The 22,116-nt window shown below is 31.8% G+C and overlaps 1 protein-coding gene and 1 long non-coding RNA gene across 6 annotated transcripts; one reads left to right on the plus strand and one right to left on the minus strand.

Moving 5' to 3' along the window:
* The first annotated feature begins 1,851 nt into the window (after nt 1-1,851).
* LOC133700784 (uncharacterized) lies at nt 1,852-6,480 on the plus strand. 3 transcript variants are annotated; one of them, XR_009843481.1, is made up of 4 exons: nt 1,852-2,402; nt 2,483-4,763; nt 5,357-5,427; nt 5,708-6,480. It is a non-coding gene; the product is annotated as an uncharacterized LOC133700784 (long non-coding RNA). The 3 variants fall into 3 exon arrangements; XR_009843479.1 differs by lacking the exon at nt 5,708-6,480 and having other exon boundaries at nt 5,357-5,585; XR_009843480.1 differs by lacking the exons at nt 1,852-2,402; nt 5,708-6,480 and having other exon boundaries at nt 2,411-4,763; nt 5,357-5,585.
* Nucleotides 6,106-12,095, minus strand: LOC133700778 (cuscuta receptor 1-like). Of its 3 annotated transcripts, none has more exons than XM_062124442.1 (8): nt 11,677-12,095; nt 11,425-11,577; nt 11,154-11,300; nt 9,606-9,758; nt 9,100-9,258; nt 8,836-8,922; nt 8,578-8,727; nt 6,106-8,485 (listed from the first exon to the last, which is right to left on the minus strand). In XM_062124442.1, exons 1-8 carry the CDS (start codon nt 12,038-12,040, stop codon nt 6,270-6,272), a joined length of 3,429 nt encoding a protein of 1,142 aa, XP_061980426.1. In that variant the 5' UTR covers nt 12,041-12,095; the 3' UTR covers nt 6,106-6,269. The 3 variants fall into 3 exon arrangements, with proteins under 3 accessions (XP_061980426.1, XP_061980425.1, XP_061980427.1); XM_062124441.1 differs by having other exon boundaries at nt 11,413-11,577; XM_062124443.1 differs by lacking the exon at nt 11,677-12,095 and adding an exon at nt 9,935-10,044 and having other exon boundaries at nt 11,154-11,556.
* Between the last annotated feature and the right edge of the window lie 10,021 nt (nt 12,096-22,116).

Below are 22,116 nucleotides of genomic sequence, written 5' to 3' on the forward strand. Positions count from 1 at the left end.
CAAGAAGCAAAAAAAATATAAGGACCACTTAAAAAAACAAAAAATATATATAAAGAGAAGCATAACTTGTTAGTATAGTGGTTTATTTCTAATTAAATTGAAAGCTTTATCTTATATAATGAGGCCAAAAAAAGAATTAAATAAAAAATAAGGATTAATTTGTAAAAAAGAAAACAAAACAAAACCAAATAAAAAAGAAAGAAAAAATTTTAAAAAATAAAGTATTTCACTATTTATATAAAAATGAAACACTATTATAGTACCTAACTAGACAAGTGGCCCACATTACCGGCTATCCTAATTTTTTTAATGCAAAAACATTGTCAAATATGAAAAAAATATATTTTAAAAACAATTATATGCGTGCAAGAGATTAGAAATTTGATTTGAAAATGCATGCTAAAAATGTAAACATGAACTAAAAAAAAATAGAATTATATATATATAACCCTTAAAAGAGATCAATAATTCAAGTGATTCATTATAGACTGTGAGGTAAAATATCGTGGATTAGTACAATATATTTATCTTTTGCCCTTCTCTACACAAAACAATTGACTTGCTAACGAGGTAAAGTTATCTTTTTCAGGTGATCTAAAGGTTATTTGTAAATTGATTGGGGATAATTTAATAGTTTTACTCCTTTTTCGCACACTAAAACTACATCGTTGTCCTTGCAAGCAAAAAAACTATTGATCTTTTGGTTAGAGTCTATTTTTGTCTATTCTATTTTATTTGCACAGTAAAATGACATCAATACCCTTGAGAGTTCAAAAATATTGACCTTGACAAGAGGTATTTTTTAGTCTTTTCCATGTTTTGTGTACTGCAAAATGATAAAGTTAACCTTAGAATAAAAAAATCTAAAATTGGCTTGGGATAACGTTTTCATCCTTGCAATATAGCTTTTTTTGTAATATTTATATGCTTTTAGTAGCGATTTAGTAATTTAAAATATTAAAATATTAATAAATTAATAAAAAAACACGTGTCAGCACATGATAAGCCACCATGTTATCAAGGAGATGTGTGATAGTTCAACGTGTAATGTAAAGGTGTAGTTGATGGTGTGACGTGTGTTGTCATATTCGAGGTGGTTCGGTGGCGACAAAGTTTTTTTTTCCTCTTCATCTTCTCTCTTTTATGCTTTAGTATTCCAGCTGAGCCTTTAAAAATTTAATTATATATTTCGGATTATATCTATATTAATGCAACTTTTTTTTCCCATAACAACACAACAACAAAGAAAAATACCATGCAACATAAACTTTTTTTCCCCGTACAATGAATGCAACAAGTACACAAATAACAAAAGATAAGGAATTTAACATAGCCATGGAATTTAAAAGAAGATATATACACTTTACTTTCCCTACTAAAATTAAACTATATTTTTTAATCCATGTCAACATATAATTAATTTATTCTTGATAGATTATCTATTTCATATGTAACTGAATCATCATACACACACACACACAACAAATATTTTAGAAAATAAATTGTTTTAAGATTGTTAGAATACCTTAAATAGTTCATAAAATTATTGTTCTTTTTTACTACAAGTTTCCACATAACATAAAACATGTATATAAATTAATAACAAAAATAAAAATTAGATATTTTCTGCATTTTAGTATTAGTAGTATAATTGCAATATTATTTCGTGATTTATTTAATATTTTATTTTGATATTACAACCAAGAATTTATATGATATTTTCTATAAAAGATTTGATAAAAAAAATATAATAGAAAAGAGTTTATAAACAAAAACAATGTCTCAGTTAGAAAAAAAAAAATCATTAATAAAAATGAGTTAGAATTGTCTCAGTTAATAAGAAGGCCCGCCACAGACCAAGAGGACAGCTTCAATGAAGCCATCCCAGCCGATGCAGGTGATTACCCGTGGGCTGACATCTCCTCGCGCACCTAGCACCAGCCAAACCGCCTCAATCTGAACATGCACCAGACAAAGTCGATGAAAAGACGCCAGGGAGCCTCAGCAGCCGAGAAGAAAGCGCGGCAACACCCACCGCGCGAGAAGAAACGCGAAAACAGAGACGGACCGCGGTACAGACTGTGAATCCACAGGATTCACACACAGTGCACCGTGTTTTAATGAGCACTCTTAGTTTATTTATTTATATATATATATATATATATATATAATTCCTTTAGTTTTAGTTTGTCGGTTATGAACAGTGATGCAGCACCAGAATACAGTTCTTTTAGTTTGTTAGCGAATCTGGAAAAGAATAAAGTCATCTGTCAAGCTCTGTTCACTTTGGTCCGACATGCCTCACCTCTCCCCACCTGAGCTCTCTCTCTTTCCCTCCTCCGCTCTAGGGAACCGCCACCTCCGCCGCCACCTCAACCAATAAGGCTTCAAATCTCCACCAGGTGGTTCCTTTTCTATCATGTTTTTTATTTTTAAAATTTATGTTTGCGTTTTCATTTATTTAACTAAAATTCTTATCCAGAGAGAGAAATTCGATTTTAATAACTAAATTAAAAAGATATATAATCGGATCCGATGAAATCGCTGCTCGTGAACGCAACTTGAAGAAAGGCGCAATCAGCCGATTCTACTATGGGTGGAGCATTTAGTATGGTCAGGGTTATTGTGTTGTCTATTCAAAGAAAGATGTGCCTGTAAATTTGTTAAGTTGATTCTTATCAGTCTGCTCTTTAGGGTTGATGATAGCATGAAATATTCATTGTTAATGCTCGTCGTTTTCTTCTTCTTTTTCCTAGACTAAAACATCCTAGACATCTTCTATTTTTGCTGTGGTATTTTCCTCTTTCTATTTACACTATTTGCTCCCTACAATATTTATTCTTTCAGAGAAGTAAATGTATACATATATAACAAGAATAGGAGGGGAGGGGGAGGGGGGTTTGACAGTAAGTATTTGCTTAGAAGGGAATGCTTCTTTGGTTTTAGAAGCACCATGAAGATTCAGGCCCAAATCTTTGCTTAGAATGCCGAATACCCAGGATCCTAGCACCATATTTGGCTGTGTATATTTGTTATGCATCCATATTTGGCTGAAGCAAACTTGAGGGAACATAAAGTGCTGGGAAGTAATTTTTGTTGGAATTTATTGTGTCATCTCTTCTTTTGATGATGACCTCTTGGATGGCTGCATGAAGCTTGTTCCGCTTTTAATTTCAAGGTTAATCTATTGCTATGAGCATACGTGTTTCATTTTAAAACTCGAGTTGCAACTGAACTTAAATGAATGGTGTTGGATTTGGGCCTTCTATTTGTTTTAACTTCTACAGGGTTGAAATGATAGTGATCTTAAAGTTGAAAAGCAGCAGACAAAAATCAATTTGCCACAATGGTGCATGGTTTCCTAGATTCTTAGCATAGAGTTGAATGTTTTGTTGACCTCTCTACATCCAAAATCATATAGACAGCTACTGCTGGCACTTGCATTGGTCAATGAATACTGTAGAGTATATATTGCAGTGTGAGATAAGGTTAACTCGTTGCATTTTCATATATTGAAAGGATTTCTCTTCTTTTCTTTGTCAATTACAGCACATGCATAGAAGTTACTCAGAGTAAATGCTATTATAATGTTTTCACAGAGACTCCCCTGCTTTGCAACTAAGTCACTAATATATGAAGCTCATAGCTAGTATCATTATCTGCGTAAAATGCGTAAAATATCTCTGGAGATGCTTTCAATGGAGATCAGGTCTCAAAACGCTATGCCCACTGCCCCCATGGATCCAGTAGGTTATAATGCAGCCGAGCATTGAATTTCTAAACATCTAACCTTTTGTTTTTCTTCTTGCATTGTTATCAAACTCTTTTACATTTTATTGCTGCATATTGCTATGTATATCACCTTGCTGGAAAAATCTCATGATCACCTCCACGATGCATGGCTATTTTATATTTTATGATTGAGATGGTAGATTTTAAAGATTTTCCTGTTTAGGAGGACAGGTAAGACGTCACTTTCTTGCTTTTCTTTCGAGAGAAAGTATTTGATCCTTCTTTCATATATAATAATAATGCCGAGCATTGAATTTCTAAACATCTTACCTTTTGTTTTGTTTGTCGCATTGTTATCAAACTCTTTTGCATTTTATTGCAGTATATTGCTATGTGTATGGCATGCTTTGATCAAAAAGTTGAGTAATTGATGAATGTTAGGCAAGAATATTACATATTGTTTTTGTTTTTTGCCTCCTTTTCTTTCCCCCACCATGAAAATTGTCATATTATTTTTGTTTTCAGCCGCTTCTTCTTCCCCCATCCCCGAAAATTGTCAGAGGACACTTTTATGCTTTGAATCAAATCCATCCCAATTCTTTCGCTCGTAACTTTATGTGTGAACTGCCGATGTTTCATTTGTCTTCCTTGTTGAGTGCCTTCTTTTTTTCTGTGACATGGTTTTCCCTTTTGCCTTTTATCTTGAACAGCATCCCATAGTATGCCCCCTGAAGTTTAGAATCAAGGGCTGTTTCTCCCTATCCTATTGTCCACTGATCAGTCTCAAGCACGTCAGCAGTTGGTATCACAGAACATGCAGAATTGCATGGCATCTAATGGAGTTCAAAGTTATGCTGGTTAACAAGCAGCACTGCCTCCTGTCTCTAGTGTAACCCAGACTATCCCCAACACTGTTGTCCAGAATCCTAACATGCAGAGTATCCCTGGTGTTTCACAGAACTCAGTGGGGAATTCAATGGGACAAGGGATTCCTTCCACTATGTTTGCCAATTCTCAGAGACAAATGCCAGGTTATGCTCTTTTTGGTAGCTTTATGTGCCACTGCTTCCCCTTATGGCATTAGAAATGCCACTGCTATTGGAACTATTGCAATCACACATGCATTTGTAACCACACGATGCCCTACAGTGCGGTGCACCAACTGTTCACCTCTCATAATGGTTCAAGTCAGCAATGCTCTTTTAGGTAGCTTTATGTGCCACTGCTGCCACTTATGGCATTAGTAATGCCACTGCTATTGAAACCATTGCAATCACACACGCATTTGTTACCACATCATACCATCCAGTGCATTGCACCAGCTTTTCACCCTCCCATTCTGCATCTATAGGATTACATAACATTTAGATGAAGTTCCTAATACAAAAAGGACTTGTATTTCTATATAGGAAAATACTAATAGTCCTATCTAGAATAGGAAAAACCTAATGAAGCTCGCTATACTTTGGGAATAATTAAATACTAAATGGAAAATAAAACTGAGACGTGCAATATTTTGTAATTTTCAGCAAGTGTTAAAATTACAGAAATACCCTTGTATATGGAAAACACACAAAAATACATGAATTCTAATATTTTGTTGTCCGCATTGAAATTTTTGTAGCATCCCTAGATTCTACAGCACAGACTGGACATGCAAAAGGCGCTGATTGGCAAGAGGAGATCTATCAGAAAGTAATTTATGTGATTTACTGTTCATTAGATGGAGTTCATGAATGCCATAGTCTTGCAAGATTTCAATGGAAAAAGGTCTCAAGAAAATAAGTGGGACTTATTCCATTGAATCATGACCATATCCAGTATTGTTGAATTTTTTAGAAAATGAGGTTGAAATTCTGAATGTCTCAAGTCATAGCTGCATGTTTGATAAGGACAATTTTTTTTGTGCTTAGGAGAGTAGTAAAACGGGAATAAGAATGGTTGTTGATAAGGATAATTTTTTTTTTGTGCTTAGGAAACCAATATTTTGCTGAGCAATTCTATAATGAAAAGTTGGTGACTGATGTTTTAAAAACTGGAGTTAAGGAATGGCTTAGAGTGCATGGAGATCATGTTAAAAGTGAAGCTGTAGAGAAGGCAATCACTCAAATTATGATGGGTGAAGAAGCAGAGGAAATGAGGAGTAGAGCAAAGCTAGGAGAAACAGCCAGGAAGGCTGTTGAAGAAGGTTGATCTTCTTGCTCCGATTTCAATGCTTTGATTGAATAACTGAGGTAACTGTTGAAGATGGTCGCCCTTGAAACAAAGGTAGATGTAAGCGTTATCACACATGCATAGAATATTTTGTTTCTAGTTAGTAGTGGTTTTGGCAATTTATTTTCAGTTGAGAGTTGAAAGAGTAATCACAACCGATTCAATGACCAATCCAAATCAGTTCCCTTCCTAATGGTTCTGGAATGACAAGTCGTGGCTGTTACATATTTAGCCCAAATAACTAATCAAATAGAAAGGCTGAGCTTAGAGACAGTACACTACAAATGAAGCACCCAATAGCTAGACATACAATCATAGCAAATTCATGTTCTGAAGTTGGAGAACTTGCAAAAACTAGCCACCACAAAATAGTAGTAAGTATCTATGCAGTCTTCGATGAAGAACAACCACCTGCGTCGCCAAAATGGATTGATGTAGAGAACTGCTGCAATTGTCATCACCACAACTGTGTAACATACACCGAAACTGATGTAGAAAAACTCCATGTCTATGAAACCATCATCTCCTTGTTCATCCTTAGGCCCTGGCTGTGACGACACTGCTTCCTCACTACAATTGTTTCGCAATGGGGGTCCACACATGAAAGGATTTCCTTTGTAACAGCTTTCATCGAAGGTCCCAAACTGATATTTTCTCTCAGGTGTCTTACCTGACAAGTTATTATATGCCACACTAAAAACTTCCAGTGTGGTAACTTCAGTAAGTTGTGGAGGGATGACACCATTCAAATTGTTGTAAGAAAGATCCAAACTCTCAATCTGCTTTAGGTTTGAGAATGTTGCAGGGATAGATCCAGTGAGATTGTTATGTGATAAGTTTAAGGACAGTATCTCACTTAAGTTTCCAAATTCTGGTGGGATTGCTCCTATGAAGTTGTTGTTGGAGAGATCAATACCAGACATGTAGCTGAGAACTTTCCCCTTGTATCCATAATACATATTTTTAGTTGTAAATTCTGTCACTTCTTCTGTAAAGTTAAGCAAAACAAAATTTCTCAGGTTGTACACACTATCCACTAGTGGTGGGCCTATTGTTTCATAATAAGCTTTTTCTGGCGTTGATACAATACCATATCCGACTCCCAATATCGCTTTCTGGTAACTTTCCTTGAAAGTAAGATTGCCTAAACAGGAGGGTAGTGGACCAGAGAGCTGGTTGTGTGAAACATCCAAAATGCTTAATTGTTCTAACAAGCATAACTGAATAGGGAGCTCACCATCAAAGTGATTAGCCCTCAGAAGAAGAACACTCAATGATGAAAGATTGCGAATCCAATTTGGAATGGAGCCGGTGAAGCTGTTTTCTTGAAGATCCATTGTAACCAGGGAAGAGCTGTTATAAAATCCATATGTTAATGGACCGCTCAATCCATTTTTGGATAGATGCACATGGGTTATTTGTGGTGGACTAAAACAAGATGGTATATATCCAGACAAGTTGTTCTCAGAAAAGTCCAAATATTCAAGCTGGTCAAACTTACAAAAGTCTCTTGGGATCGGACCCTTAAAATGGTTTCTGGACAAATCAATTACTCCAAGGTTCGAAAAATTAACGAAGCTCCTTGGAAGCATGCCTGAAAATTGATTGTTACTCAAATCTAATACATTCCATACTTTCCACCCATTTAATGGAAAATCTGATATCTTACCCCAAAAGTTGTTACCACTTAGGTAAAGAAAATTCAGGCGAGAATAATTGAACACCGAGGTCGGTATTTGCCCACCCAAATTGTTGTTTGACAGCTTGAGAACCCATATTGTTGTTAGTTGTTCTAGTTGTACTGTAGACAATTGATTGTTGGATAAATCTAAAAATGAAAGAGAGCTAATATTTCCTAAACAAGAAGGAATACAACCTGTGAATCCATTCTTAGCCATCCTTAAGGTCCATAGATTTTGAAATATTAAACAAATATCTTTTGAAATTTGACCGTTCATGTTATTGTTGGAAATATCTAATTCGGCCAAATTCAAATATGGGTGATCTTGCAACTGTAAAGTACCAACAAAGGAGTTGTCGCTCAGATATAGTTGCTCCAATCGTGTATTGTTCTTAAGCAACCACGAAGGAAACATTCCGGTGATGTTGTTGTGGGAGAGATCAAGGGTTATTAAGTCGTATTGGTAATAGAGAAAGTCAGGAATATCTACATTGAATGCTTCTGATGTTGGCCTACTTGACAAGCGGAAAAAGACTAGTTGGAACTTGGGAATCAAATTATCAAAGGCAGCGGGTTCTGTTACTAGTCTGTTGTTCTCACTAGAGAAGAACTTGAGGCTTGAGTGGTTCAAGAAAGGCTTTATTGAAATGGGAACTTCAAAGAGGTTATTTGATAGTGAGAGGAATTCAAGGGATATGAGGTTGGTAAGAGGACCGGAGGCAATATTTCCAGTAAACTGGTTTTCAGAAACATCTAATAGTTGTAAAGATGACAAGTTCCCCAAACAATCTGGGAGTGAACCTCCTAAATTATTTCTAAAGAGATCTAACTGCTTCAGATTCTTCAATTCACACCAACCTGTACAATTTATCTTGAAACAGTCAAAATAGTGTTGGAAGAATCTTTTGTTGATGATGTAATTATAGGCGGATGGAGAGTTGTTAATTTACCTTGAGCAGGTAGGGTGCCATGGAGGTCACATTCACCAACAGACAAAACTTTAAGAGCAGGCAATGCTCCAATGTTCTGGAGAAAGTTTATTGGGAGAGAAGTATTATCTAGATGCAATTCTTCAAGGGTGCTTAAATTGAAGAAAGTTCCTGTGAAAAAGAAAGAAGAAGAGATATGATGAAAATTGTGGTAGTACAGAATAGCCATTCCATTCAATATTATTAATTAAGAATTTAAGAAACTAAACTATGATTAACCTTGACTTAAATTAGTATCCTTGAGAGAAAGGGTCTTCAGGGATGGCAATGAACGCAATGACTGCAGGAAGTCCAGCTTCCTTGAACCTATGATGTGTAGAATTGAAAACAGGCAATCAAGTAAGTAGTGAAATTAAGTGTTATCTTGATCGAGTTCTTAAAGCTATGATAAAGAACTGATACTTTTGTAGTGAGATGATTTTTTGATAGAAACAACAAATTGCCCAAATAATAGAAGATGCCAAGAGATATTCACAACTTTACCATTGACAGCCGTCGATCCTAGCAACATATTGCCTGATAAATTTAAAGACTTGAGGGATGAAAGTCCACTCAGATGTGATAAAATGCTGTCGTTGAATATATTATAGCTCAGGTCCAGGTTCTCGAGTTTCCCCAAATGTGATGATATGATCTCAAAACCTGCAAGGAGTTGTTTCTAAGAGTAAGTCATAATTATGAGCTCACGATATGCATAATATATAGAAACTAAAGATAATTAGAATTGATGAGATGTTGTTCAATTGATATATGATTCTCAAATTATACATAAAAAGAATGATATATGAACGCATATTTAATTATATAATAGATTAAGAAATAATTTATGGATAAGATCAAGAAACAATTTATGGATAAGATCAAAGCTCCATAGATATTAATCTTCATAGATGAAATTAAAGCGCAATCAAACATGATGAAATGCTATCGTTGATTTTTAAATATATATAAAGTCCTCAATTTTCTTGATTAAACAGAATGTAACTTACTATTGATAGATCCTGTCAGCTGATTGTTTGACAGATCCAAAGACTTGAGGGATGAAAATCCAGTTAGAGATGGAAAAATGCTATCGTTGCATTGATTCTCACTCAGGTCAAGGTTCTCCAGCTTTTTCAACCTTGATGACAAGACTTTGAAACCTGCATGATGTTCCTCAAAAGCATAGAAATGATAATTATAAAATAGGTTGTGCACGCTTCAAAGATTAAGATACAATTTTTAAATATCATTCTAATTTTGATCATTGGAAAAAAACAAAAAACAATTTACGGATATAAAGTCGCTAAAGATGGAAGCTAAGTTATGATAGACTTACAAAACAAGAATAATAATCGATCCATGTAAGTTTTAGAAACTTTTTCACGTTTTATTTCTTCTATGTCCAAATAATCCATTACCATTCACCACGACCATAAGGCAATATATCTTCCACCACAGAATAATATTTTGATTAAAAAAAGGTCCAAAATAATATAAAACCATGATTAAAAAGGAGAGGAAATAATAAATGGCTACAAACAAGAATTAAATATCAAATATGTGGGTTTTATGTTGTTCTCTTTATTGATAAAACAGTCGAGAGTTTTTCTAATAAAGAAATTGGCTGTCGAGAGTGATTTGTATTGGATAGTTTTTTTGATAGTTGTTATTAAATAGATATAAAGTCCTCATTTTTGTTGATAAAGAAACAATATAATTAAGAGAATGTCATGTGAAGCATTTAGGTAGGTAGAAACTGTGTATTATACAGTTGGAAAGGATCACAAGCAAGCTAATCGAGTTGGAAAATTATACAGTTGGAAAATTTTTCACCAATATATATAACTTGGAAAGGATCACAAGCAAGCTATAAAATATCATTTATATATGAATAAATAAGGTTAAGTTTATTTTCTAAAAAGAAAATTTAAAATTTTCTACCTTTTTGACTAAATAAATATTACTGGATAAACAAGGTCTAATCAGGTGAATATTTTTACCCGATCTAATCGAGTGATTTGTATGTTCTAAGTTTTCTTACCCATCATCCATTAATTGTTTTACCTAAAATGCTAAATAAAGTGATCATAATCTGGTCAAAGTCAGGTCCAATAAAAGCTTTGCTTAATAAAAAAGAGATAAAAATAAAATAAATTATATTTTTAGACCCAAACAACCATCTAATATTTCTGAAATTCACATATTACCTTTTTAATTTGCATGATTTGTTCGCATATACTAGTATTTATTTTTTTATAAAATAAACTCCTATATATCTATGGAATTTGGAAATAAATTTTTTTCTATCATTTATAAAAAAATCATTTAGTAAAACTCATTAACATGGTTACTAAACTTGGACTACCCCATAATTCTCAATTCGGGAGTAAATCTTTTTTTTTTTTTTTACCATAGAACAATATTATTTCGGACCAAACATTGAATACGGGTTGACCACTAACATGTAAATTGATCTAACAACTTCATAACCGGGTTGATTCAACAACTATTAACATAAATAATAAAGGGCCTAGGCTCAACACAATAGAGAATACCTGATCCTGTCAACTCATTGTACGACAGATCCAAAGACTTGAGGGATGAAAATCCAGTTAGAGATGGAAAAACGGTATCGTTGTATTGATTCCCCCTTAGATGAAGGTTCTCCAGCTTTTTCAACCTTGATGACAAGATCTTGAGACCTGCATGATGTTCCTCAATAGCATATTGGAAGGAAATAATTAAATGCGTAGAAAAAAATGATATGAGAAGGAGAAAAGAAAAGGTTTCGAAGCTAAATAATTAAAAGATTACCATAGAAGCTACCTCCTGATCCAGCTGTCAACCCATTGAATGATAGATCCAAAGACTCGAGAGTGGGAAGGTTACCATTGAAACATGACAAAATGCTTTTATCGTTATTAAATCGGTTTTCACGTAGGCTAAGTATCCTCAGTTTTGATGATAGGACTTCGAAGCCTGGAAAGAGAATCATCAAAGCAAGATAATTGACATTAAACACCCACCAACCTTCATTTATTTTATTATTATAATTAAGAGCATAAGCATTGAACTAACCTTCATTCTCCAAGCAACCAACCAATCCAGTACCTCCCAAATCAAGACTTTGCAATTCTTTAAAAGGCTGAAACAAAGATGCGTTGAGAACCCAATCGCCCAAGCTGAAATCCCTTGCTCCACCAAGAGAGAGTTGGATCACTCGCCTTGTAGTGTTATCACACTCGATCCTACGCCACTCACAACAATTACTACTGTCCACCCAATCTCTCAAGTAAATGCCATGTGGGTCCATCAAAGCTTTGATCTCCAAGAGACCAATCCTCTCTTCCTCCAAACACCCATAACAACTACAAGACCATTCGCCAACCAGAGTCAATAATATTGCTAGCAACATCAAAGCCCCCATTCTTTTCATCATCATCGTAGATAATTCTATGAACTTACTACGTAGAATATTGTTGTTTGTTATGTGCCTTTGGGCAACCATAGAGGTCCTATTTATACTACACTCTGGCAATTTCCATGACTTTGAGATGTTTTCTTTATTTCATTTCTTTTTGGAATATTTTTGGATTTGAATATTATTTTATTTTGTTGTTTAGCACTTATTCTATTTGCATTTAATTATATTTTGGTTACTAATTATCGGATTTATATATATATATATAAAAATGTTGCAGGACATTAACATTGTTGCAGTATTCCCTCTGATTCCTACTTGAAGATCTTTTTTACTTTAATAATTGTACTTTTCTCGTTATAATTTAGAATAATTTAGAAGCCTACTTGCATGGTGTCATCACTATCATAAATATAATTAAATACATAAATTATCAATAATAATAAACTCGGAATAATTATAAATCTTATCCCTGTAGATTGTGTGGCTATAGTATTATATACAATAACTTCAAATACATAACATATACACACACACTCTTTTGTTTTAATGTTTGGAAAGTTATTCTTGACTTGTTTTTATTACATTTTAATATTAAATATATTTTTTTCAATCGAGTCAAAGATATACCATTTATATTAGAATGAGAAGACTAATCAATTTCTCTAGTTTTCTCCCTATTTATAAAATACATCTGGTTTTTGAAGTCCAGATTTTAGGATAAGAGGAATTTATTTCTTGAAATTAATGCATTAAACAAAATAAAAATATTTTTTTAAAATTAAAATAGTAGTAAAAGAAAATTTAGTTTTTGATTGATGTGTAAACTAGTGGTAAATGAACAAAAAGAAACTTTATTGATTATCTAATGAGTTACTTCTCCAGAAAGCAGGGTGGCAACTGGGGTGTGAAAATGAGTTACTTCTCCAAAAATAATATAACAGAGAAATTGTCAATAATAGCAATCATTTTCTTTATCACTTGTATCATATCTTCCACATAAACCATGGAATCCTCATAAACCTTTCTCTATGCTCTTCTAAGATATTAAAAATGTCAAACATACATCAATAATAAAAAGACATTGGAACAGTTATTTCTGCTTCTGCTTCTTCTTCCTTTTTATAATAATCGAGAATTATATATTATAGAAAGGTGCTAGAGCCAAAATTAGAGGCTAGCTAAAATAAAAGAAAAACCGAGGTATATACAAGACAGGGGAGGAAGTAATAACATTATATATATATATATATATATATATATATATATATATATTAAAAAAAACTCAAGTTAGCCCGTCAAGTCTTTGACTTGAATTATAAAATTGGGATAAGCAAATTCAATATTAAAAAATAAAATAAAATAAAATATAAAAACATATATGGTTTAACAATATTAATCAATTATTAAAATCTTTCATTTTATATATATTAAAAATAAATATTAATAACTATTATATCAATTCGTGAATGTTTCAATTTGGATGCGAATAAATGTTTTATATATGATATTTTTTTAAAAAAAAATCAAAGTTATTAAACATGGCTAGATTTAATTACAAGATGAGGGTGAGGATTTAGGTCATAGATTGGCCTAATTAATACTCGGATCAAGATTTAGGTCATAGATCGGACAAATTAGCTTATTGACTAGTGTTAATAAAAAAATTGTATTATTTTATGAATTTGTTTAGAAAAAATCAAAATCATGTTTTTGATTGAGTTGACTAAATTGTGGGTTGATTTATCTGGTTAACTAGACTTGATTAAGTCAACTCTCACTTGGTTTTTTCTAAACCTAAATAGGGTTAGGTTCTAGATTAAAATGTTAGGCTTGAATTAATTTTTTTAATAACCCTGATTAAAACCACAATGTAGAAAAAAAAAATTGAATTGCATAAAAGTAATTAACCGAAAAGTTGGATTCCTTCTTATAAAGTTGAACCCATGTCAGTTTGTTTTTAAGGAAAAACATGAATCAAAGGTTAACGCTAAGCAGCTCACTTTGCATGACAATGACGGATAAAGAAGACTTGCTACTTTCTTCATGGAAATAATGTCCGGAAAATTATGTTTTAATTAAATGAATGACAAATGATATTATTTTTAAAATACTTCTTGTCATTGTCATGAGACCATTGCTATATATCAAGCGTTTTTTCTACGAGATGGGTCCAGGAGACCATTGCCCGTAAGCTTGGGAATGGATAATATACTTTAATTTCAATTTAGTTTGCAAAAATAAAATTAAATGCTTAAGCATAAAAAATAAATCTCAAGTGTTAGAATGCAACCACCGATTAATTAACGGACCTTAGATTAATACATGACGCAACTTTCAATGGTATTATATTTGTGGAGGTATTTACTCGGATGTGAATTATATTTCTATTTTTTTATTTTAAAAAAATTCTATATACTACAACTAGCTTAAGAAAGTCAAAAAACTTTAAGTGAAAATAAAAAACATTATACACAAATATAGTCAAATAAATCAAGAACTATGTGTGTTAATAAGTGAAAAAAAAACTGTAAACGATAACTCAAAATAAAAACTAGAAAAATCGAGAGACAGGTGTACATCAAGATATTTAATTTCACAAGATGTGATATTTATGTAGTATTGTTTTCTAAATTTTCTAATTAAAATAATTTTTTATTCGATCAAACGATAATAAAAACAGACACACACTATAAATTGATTGAATAAAATAAAAAGAGAAAAAAATAATATGCAAGGTTGTATATATTAGAAATATTATTTGAAAATAAATTTATTTTTATTTTCAAAAATAAAGTTCATCTATACAAAAGATTTTTTAAAAATATAGATTAATCAGAAAAACATCCTAAAAAATTAAATGCATAATTAAAAAATAATTATCATTTCAAATAGGTTTTTTAAATAACTTAAAAGAGAGAAGGGATATTAATATTAATATAAATATAACTAAGATTAAGATTATTTAAAAAAATAGATAAAAAAAATTCTTAAGCAAAAAAAAGTGAACAATGTTGTCCACAGTAAAACTTGTGTGGTGAACGTGAACCCAAATCATAAACTTAATTAGATTTAATATTTTTCCCCTTAAATTTATAACAAACCTAAAAAAAAATAATGTACTTCATGATAAAATATGAAAGAATGAACAATATAACTGCTTAGAATTCACCTCACTTATTTTCTTTTAAATTTATAGCCAAACCGTAAAAATAAACTTTTGTGCTCAGTATTTTTTTAAGGTGAATTAACAAGTTTCAACTTAAATTAATATCTTTTCTAGATATGTCTGTGACTGTGCCTTGATGTTCTCACAACCATTAAGATGGTTCGAACCCAAATAAATAGAGACAAATTTTATTTTCTGTTATTCTCTAAAAATATCTTCGTTCCTTGATAGAATTTTCTTGGAAATGATGAGGTACCACTCCCTTATGACTTTGCTGGCCTCCCAAATAAATAAAGAATTCCTCTTGATAGAATTTCCTTGGAAATGATGAGAATATTGTAGAATTTTCTGGTTGACGCCAGCTGTCAACAACTATCTTACATTCCCTTGGCATCGTGTTCCATGCCTTTGCAGAATAATTTTAAAGGCTCCAATGCGAGCCTCTCTCGCAATAAGATTATTTTTTTTATTTGTCCCCGAATACATGTGTCATTTAACGAAATAATTAATTTAATCACACACATATAACCACAATTAATTTTTTTTTTATGATTTAGTGTTATGTTAACCGGGCAACATTTAATTACCATGATATTAAATACAAAAATAGTGAGAACATAAAAAAAAACATGTTTTTATATATTTTTCATTTTAAAAGTACAAATTTTACTCTAAAAACTATTGTAAAAAGATATTTTTAAAAAAATTTATGTATATTTTTATAGTTCAAAAATTAAAAATAAAATAGAATTAATCCAGACTCATCTAAAAACAGTTAACTCTGACATCATTATTTTATAACAAAACTAGCAAAGATAATTTATTAATCGCTAAGTTTTCTGGTTATAAATACATTTGTAATTGTTTTTTTTATCTCTTTTGTATTTCTAACAATTAACGAATTGAATATATAATAAATACCGAGTGAAAGAATAAATTGTTAAAGAAATTCAGATCAAACATAAAAGGAGGTTAGAAATCTCAATAAGATGTTTATTATGAGTGCTTAAGTTAACCTAAATACAAAGGAATTATATATAGTTTAAACTGAAAATACTATTCTACCCTTAATAAATAAAACTAGATAAATATTACTTAACATCTCCCCTCAAACTCACGATGCGGCATCTACAAGCATCGAGAGTTTGCCAACTAGAAAACGAAAACGAGATATGGAATGTGTCTTGGTAAAGAAATCTGCAATCTGCAACGAAGAATGAACAAAAGGCAAAGTAATGGTGCCATGCTTGAGATGATGACGAGTAAGATGACAATCGATCTCAATGTGCTTAGTTCGCTTATAAAAACCGAGTTGTGAGTGTCAAAGAACCATCTCAACCCAAAAGCTTAAGCTGTTAGGTGAGGTCCCAGGATATGATTTATATTATTCTCTAACACACCCCCTCAAGTGAAAGCCCTTTGGGCTTGAAACTTGCACAGACCCACTTTATCTTGTGCTTAATTTTTATCAAATAAATGGGGATGGTGAGATTCGAACTCGTGACCACTTGGTCATGAAGGCTCTGATACCATGTCAAAGAACCATCTCAACCCAAAAGCTTAAGCTGTTAGGTGAGGTCCCAAGATATGATTTATATTATTCTCTAACACACCCCCTCAAGTGAAAGCCCTTTGGGCTTGAAACTTGCACAGACCCACTTTATCTTGTGCTTAATTTTTATCAAATAAATGGGGATGGTGAGATTCGAACTCGTGACCACTTGGTCATGAAGGCTCTGATACCATGTCAAAGAACCATCTCAACCCAAAAGCTTAAGCTGTTAGGTGAGGTCCCAGGATATGATTTATATTATTCTCTAACACACCCCCTCAAGTGAAAGCCCTTTGGGCTTGAAACTTGCACAGACCCACTTTATCTTGTGCTTAATTTTTATCAAATAAATGGGGATGGTGAGATTCGAACTCATGACCACTTGGTCATGAAGGCTCTGATACCATGTCAAAGAACCATCTCAACCCAAAAGCTTAAGCTGTTAGGTGAGGTCCCAGGATATGATTTATATTATTCTCTAACAGTGAGCAATCTGAATAGAACTCTTGTTGTCACAATTCATAGGAGTAGGATGAGAAAATAAAACTCTCATATCAGCAAGTAACCAACGTAACCAAACAATCTCTTTGGTAGTAGATGCCATGACAGAAGCTGTAGAAAAGTCGAAATACCAGATTTCAATTTAGTTTACAAAAAAAAAATTAAATGCTTAAGCATAAAAAATAAATCTCAAGTGTTAGAATGCAACCACCGATTAATTAACGGACCTTAGATTAATACATGACGCAAATTTCAATGGTATTATATTTGTGGAGGTATTTACTCGGATGTGAATTATATTTCTATTTTTTTTATTTTAAAAAAATTCTATATACTACAACTAGCTTAAGAAAGTCAAAAAAATTTAAGTGAAAATAAAAAACATTATACACAAAAATAGTCAAATAAATCAAGAACTATGTGTGTTAATAAGTGAAAAAAAAACCGTAAACGATAACTCAAAATAAAAACTAGAAAAATCGAGAGACAGGTGTATATCAAGATATTTAATTTCACAAGACGTGATATTTACGTAGTATTGTTTTCTAAATTTTCGAATTAAAATAATTTTTTATTCGATCAAACGATAATAAAAACAGGCACACACTATAAATTGATTAAATAAAATAAAAAGAGAAAAAAATAATATGCAAGGCTGTACATATTAGAAATATTATTTGAAAATAAATTTATTTTTATTTTCAAAAATAAAGTTCATCTATACAAAAGATTTTTTAAAAACATAGATTAATCAGAAAAACCTCCTAAAAACTTAAATGCATAATTAAAAAATAATCATCATTTCAAAAAGGCTTTCTAAATAACTTAAAAGAGAGAAGGGATATTAATATTAATATAAATATAACTAAGATTAAGATTATTTAAAAAAAATAGATAAAAAAATTCTTAAGCAAAAAAAAGTGAACAATGTTGTCCACAGTAAAACTTGTGTAGTGAACGTAAATCCAAATCATAAACTCAACTAGGTTTAATATTTTTCCTCTTAAATTTATAACAAACCAAAAAAAAAATAAACTTTCTTTTAAATTTATAGCCAAACCGTAAAAATAAACTTTTGTGTTCAGTATTTTTTCAAGATGAATTAACAAGTTTCAACTTAACTCTGTATCTTTTCTAGATATGTCTGTGACTGTGCCTTGATGTTCTCACTCTCACAACCATTAAGATGGTTCGAACCCAAATAAATAGAGACAAATTTATTTTCTGTTATTCTCCGGAAGTATCTTCGTTTCTTGATAGAATTTGCTTGGAAATGATGAGCTACCACTCCCTTTTGACTTTGCTGGCCTCCCAAATAAATAAAGAATTCCTATGTATATTTTTATAGTTCAAAAATTAAAAATAAAATAGAATTAATCCAGACTCATCTAAAAACAGTTAACTCTGACATCATTATTTTATAACAAAACTAGCAAAGATAATTTATTAATCACTAAGTTTTCTGGTTATAAATACATTTGTAATTGTTTTTTTATCTCTTTTGTATTTCTAACAATTAACGAATTGAATATATAATAAATACCGAGTGAAAGAATAAATTTAGTTGTATAATGTAAATAGGTGACTTTAGAATCACCAAGAAGGCAGTGAATCACACGGGAAGATTGAAAGAATAATTAAAGTGATTATACTAACCGACAAGTCGACCCCAAGTCAAAGTCTTCTGTGGAAAAACATGAATAAAAGGTGGACGCTGGGCAGCTCACTTTCCATGAAGATGATGGATACAGAGCCCTCCCTTCTATCTTTATGGAAATCACCTCTAGAAAATCATGCTTTAATTTTAAGCTTGAGAAGGGATGATATATATATATGCTTTAATTTCAACTTAAGGTATATATGGGACGATAAAAAAAATAACAATAAAATCAATTTATAAAAAAAATCATAGATTTAGTTTTCCTAAATTTTAAATGTAGTGTGAATGCATTCCGCAAGAAAAAAACATTGCAAGATTAGCCTCTCAAGAAATAGAGAATCTTCCTCTTTGAAGGAATTAATTAGTGGGTTGGAAAAATGTCGTCTTTTGCTCTAATATTTTCTTCACTTTCTCTATAGTTTTACCTTACACTAATATTGTCAGAAAATGATATATACTTCTTGTGTTATATCTTTCAAGATTTCAATTGAAAAGGAGGGTCGTAAAAACTTTAATTTTATAAACATACCCTTAACTTAATTTGGATGTGGATAATTGTTTGCAATATATTTGCATATCCAATATAAACAATTCATCAATGATCAAGTCGGCCTTGGTTAGCTAAAATATTGAAAATACTTACTCTTTTTGTTTTTTTTTGGCCATGCAGTTCCTATATATATATATATATATATATATATATATATATATATATATATATATTAGTTGAAATTTCATGATGTCCATTAATCCTTTTAAATTAAAGTCAAGTTATTAATTATATCCTATAAATTTCTAGAAAAACTAATTCTCTCAAATTTCATCGTTTTTTTTACAAATTATAGAAGGCGACTGCTACAAACTAAAATTTCAAGCAAGAAAGCTCTTTCAAAAACTCTTAAACCTTTTTTATCTACGTTTAAAATTTACAAGAAACAAATTTATACTGTAGCAAGCCTAAACACTATATAAAAATTCTTCAACAATATATTAAAAACAAATTAAAGGTACTCTTTAAAATATCAAATCATTAAATCTTACATATCAAATAAATCAAGTGATGATAAATCAAATTAAAAAGAAAAATCAAATGATTGTTTTATTTTTTATAAAAATATTTTAAATAGAAATTATTATGTGGATCATATGCCCTAGGCAAATTAAGGCCTCACATATAGCCAGTTATAGCATGGGATAGCCAGCGGTCATTCCATCAGGAGATTTGTGAATTCTTAAGCCTTTGCAATGTGCATGGCATGTGTCCAAGAACCCACCAGGAACTCCATTTTGACAGGGAAACCTTTGACGAACTGTATTATATGTGATTTGCTCCTGGTTTTATAAATTAGAAAGTGTAAATTGTAAATCCCAACCAATAAGATATCTACATAAGAGTCTGTAAATGTTACAGATGATTTAAGTTTGTTTACCAAATTTTTCAAGAACATGTTTGTCTGTGGTAGCTTATTGTCATAGCTGTGAACTCTGAAGAAAATTGATGTAAGAAACCAAAGTCCATTTTGTTCTAGATTGTAGATGGATATAAGCTTGGTGATTCCCGATTCTTTTATTAATTTCATTTTATACATTCCCTGTGATGTGTTCTTAATTTCTATACCACACCGATATCTGTTAGGTTCTGATTCAATCGAATTGGAGCCGATCAAAATTTTAATGACTCAGTTTCTTTTATGAACTGGATTGGGCAAGCCCTTGATTATGCCCAAGAAGAAAACTAAATAAATAGTACATGAGTAGTGTACTGAAAATAAATATTTTCAGCATATTACATAGATCTAAAACAATAGCACACAGGAATTAATAAAGAGGAGGGATCGCTAGGGATACAAGATTTGCACCCAAAAATATGACCTGACATGTTCAGGAAACAGAAGGGAGGTGTTTCTTTTAAACACAAGGCAGATTTTTATGATCTTATTCCGTTTGGTCATTAAATTTTCTTAGAAGGAGCTTTGGTTTGATTCCTACAAGCTGGGGGCAAATCTTCAGCGTTTCGACAGGCAGCCTCATGAGCAAAAGAAAGACAATCTGCGACCACTCCAAGCGTCTTGTTGTTCCCCTGTTCCGATTAGAAACGGAGATTCAAGAAGTTATGCTACTGTCCTGAGACAAGAGTTCCAACGAAATCTACTGTAAGTTCCCAAGACACTCTTTTATAACACTTTGGTCATTTCCATGACTTTATCTGCATATCTTGTGCAGGTTCCATGTTTTGAGATTTGAATATTATTTTATTTTATTGTTTAGCACTTAGTCTATTCGCCAGGTTGTGAAAAATATTCAAATTAGTTTTGTTGGCATGTAACCTCACCAAACAATTTAAGACTTCACTAAACAATTTGCGTAGACCGTATTGACTGGGAGTCAACTATTGTCGTAGTGCTTTTATGCACTATCTGTGTGCGTGAATGGAAAGAAAAGCAGGTGGCAACTGGGGTGTGAAAATGAATAGAAAACTACAACAAGGGTGTGAAAATGAGATACTTCTCCAAAAAGAATATATAAATTATTGAATATCTAATGGAAAGGATTCATGAAACTTCGCCTAATATATATATATATTATATATAACAGGGAAATTGTGGATAATAGCAATCATTTTCTTATCTCCTGTATCATATCTTCCACAAATCTTAAGTAATTGATGAGATATCCACTTTCTCTTCTTTATAGCACTACTGGCTAAGATGAGTTCAAGCATTAAAAGGTTGTGAACACGGATGCTTGACTTGCTGTATACCATTTTGATTTTTAAAAACAACCATGCAGTAATTTCCTGGTGATTTCCTTATGCATACTGTTTGATGAATTATTTTCTTTATTCCCGTTTAAATGTTTTCATACATGAATACTGTAGAGTATATATTGCAGTGTGAGATAAGGTCAACTCATTGTATTTTTATAAATTGAAAGGATTTCTCTTTTTTTCTTTGTCAATTACAGCACATGCATGGAGGTGTTCTTACTCAGAGTAAATGCTATTGTAATGTTTTCACATAGACTCCCCTGGTTTGCAACTAATTCACTTACATATGATGGAACATAGCCATAAATGAAAGGTTCTTGCTGCTTCTAACTTCTCTATACTTTGCCTGGTCTTAAATCTTAGCTCAAAAAACCTATTCGCAAGCATATAACCTGTTAAAATCCCTCCAACACTTAACTACAATAATTTGTTAACTACATGCTACCTA

The sequence above is a fragment of the Populus nigra genome, chromosome 8 (genome assembly GCF_951802175.1).
Source record: "Populus nigra chromosome 8, ddPopNigr1.1, whole genome shotgun sequence".
In the NCBI taxonomy this organism is placed as follows: Eukaryota; Viridiplantae; Streptophyta; class Magnoliopsida; order Malpighiales; family Salicaceae; genus Populus; species Populus nigra.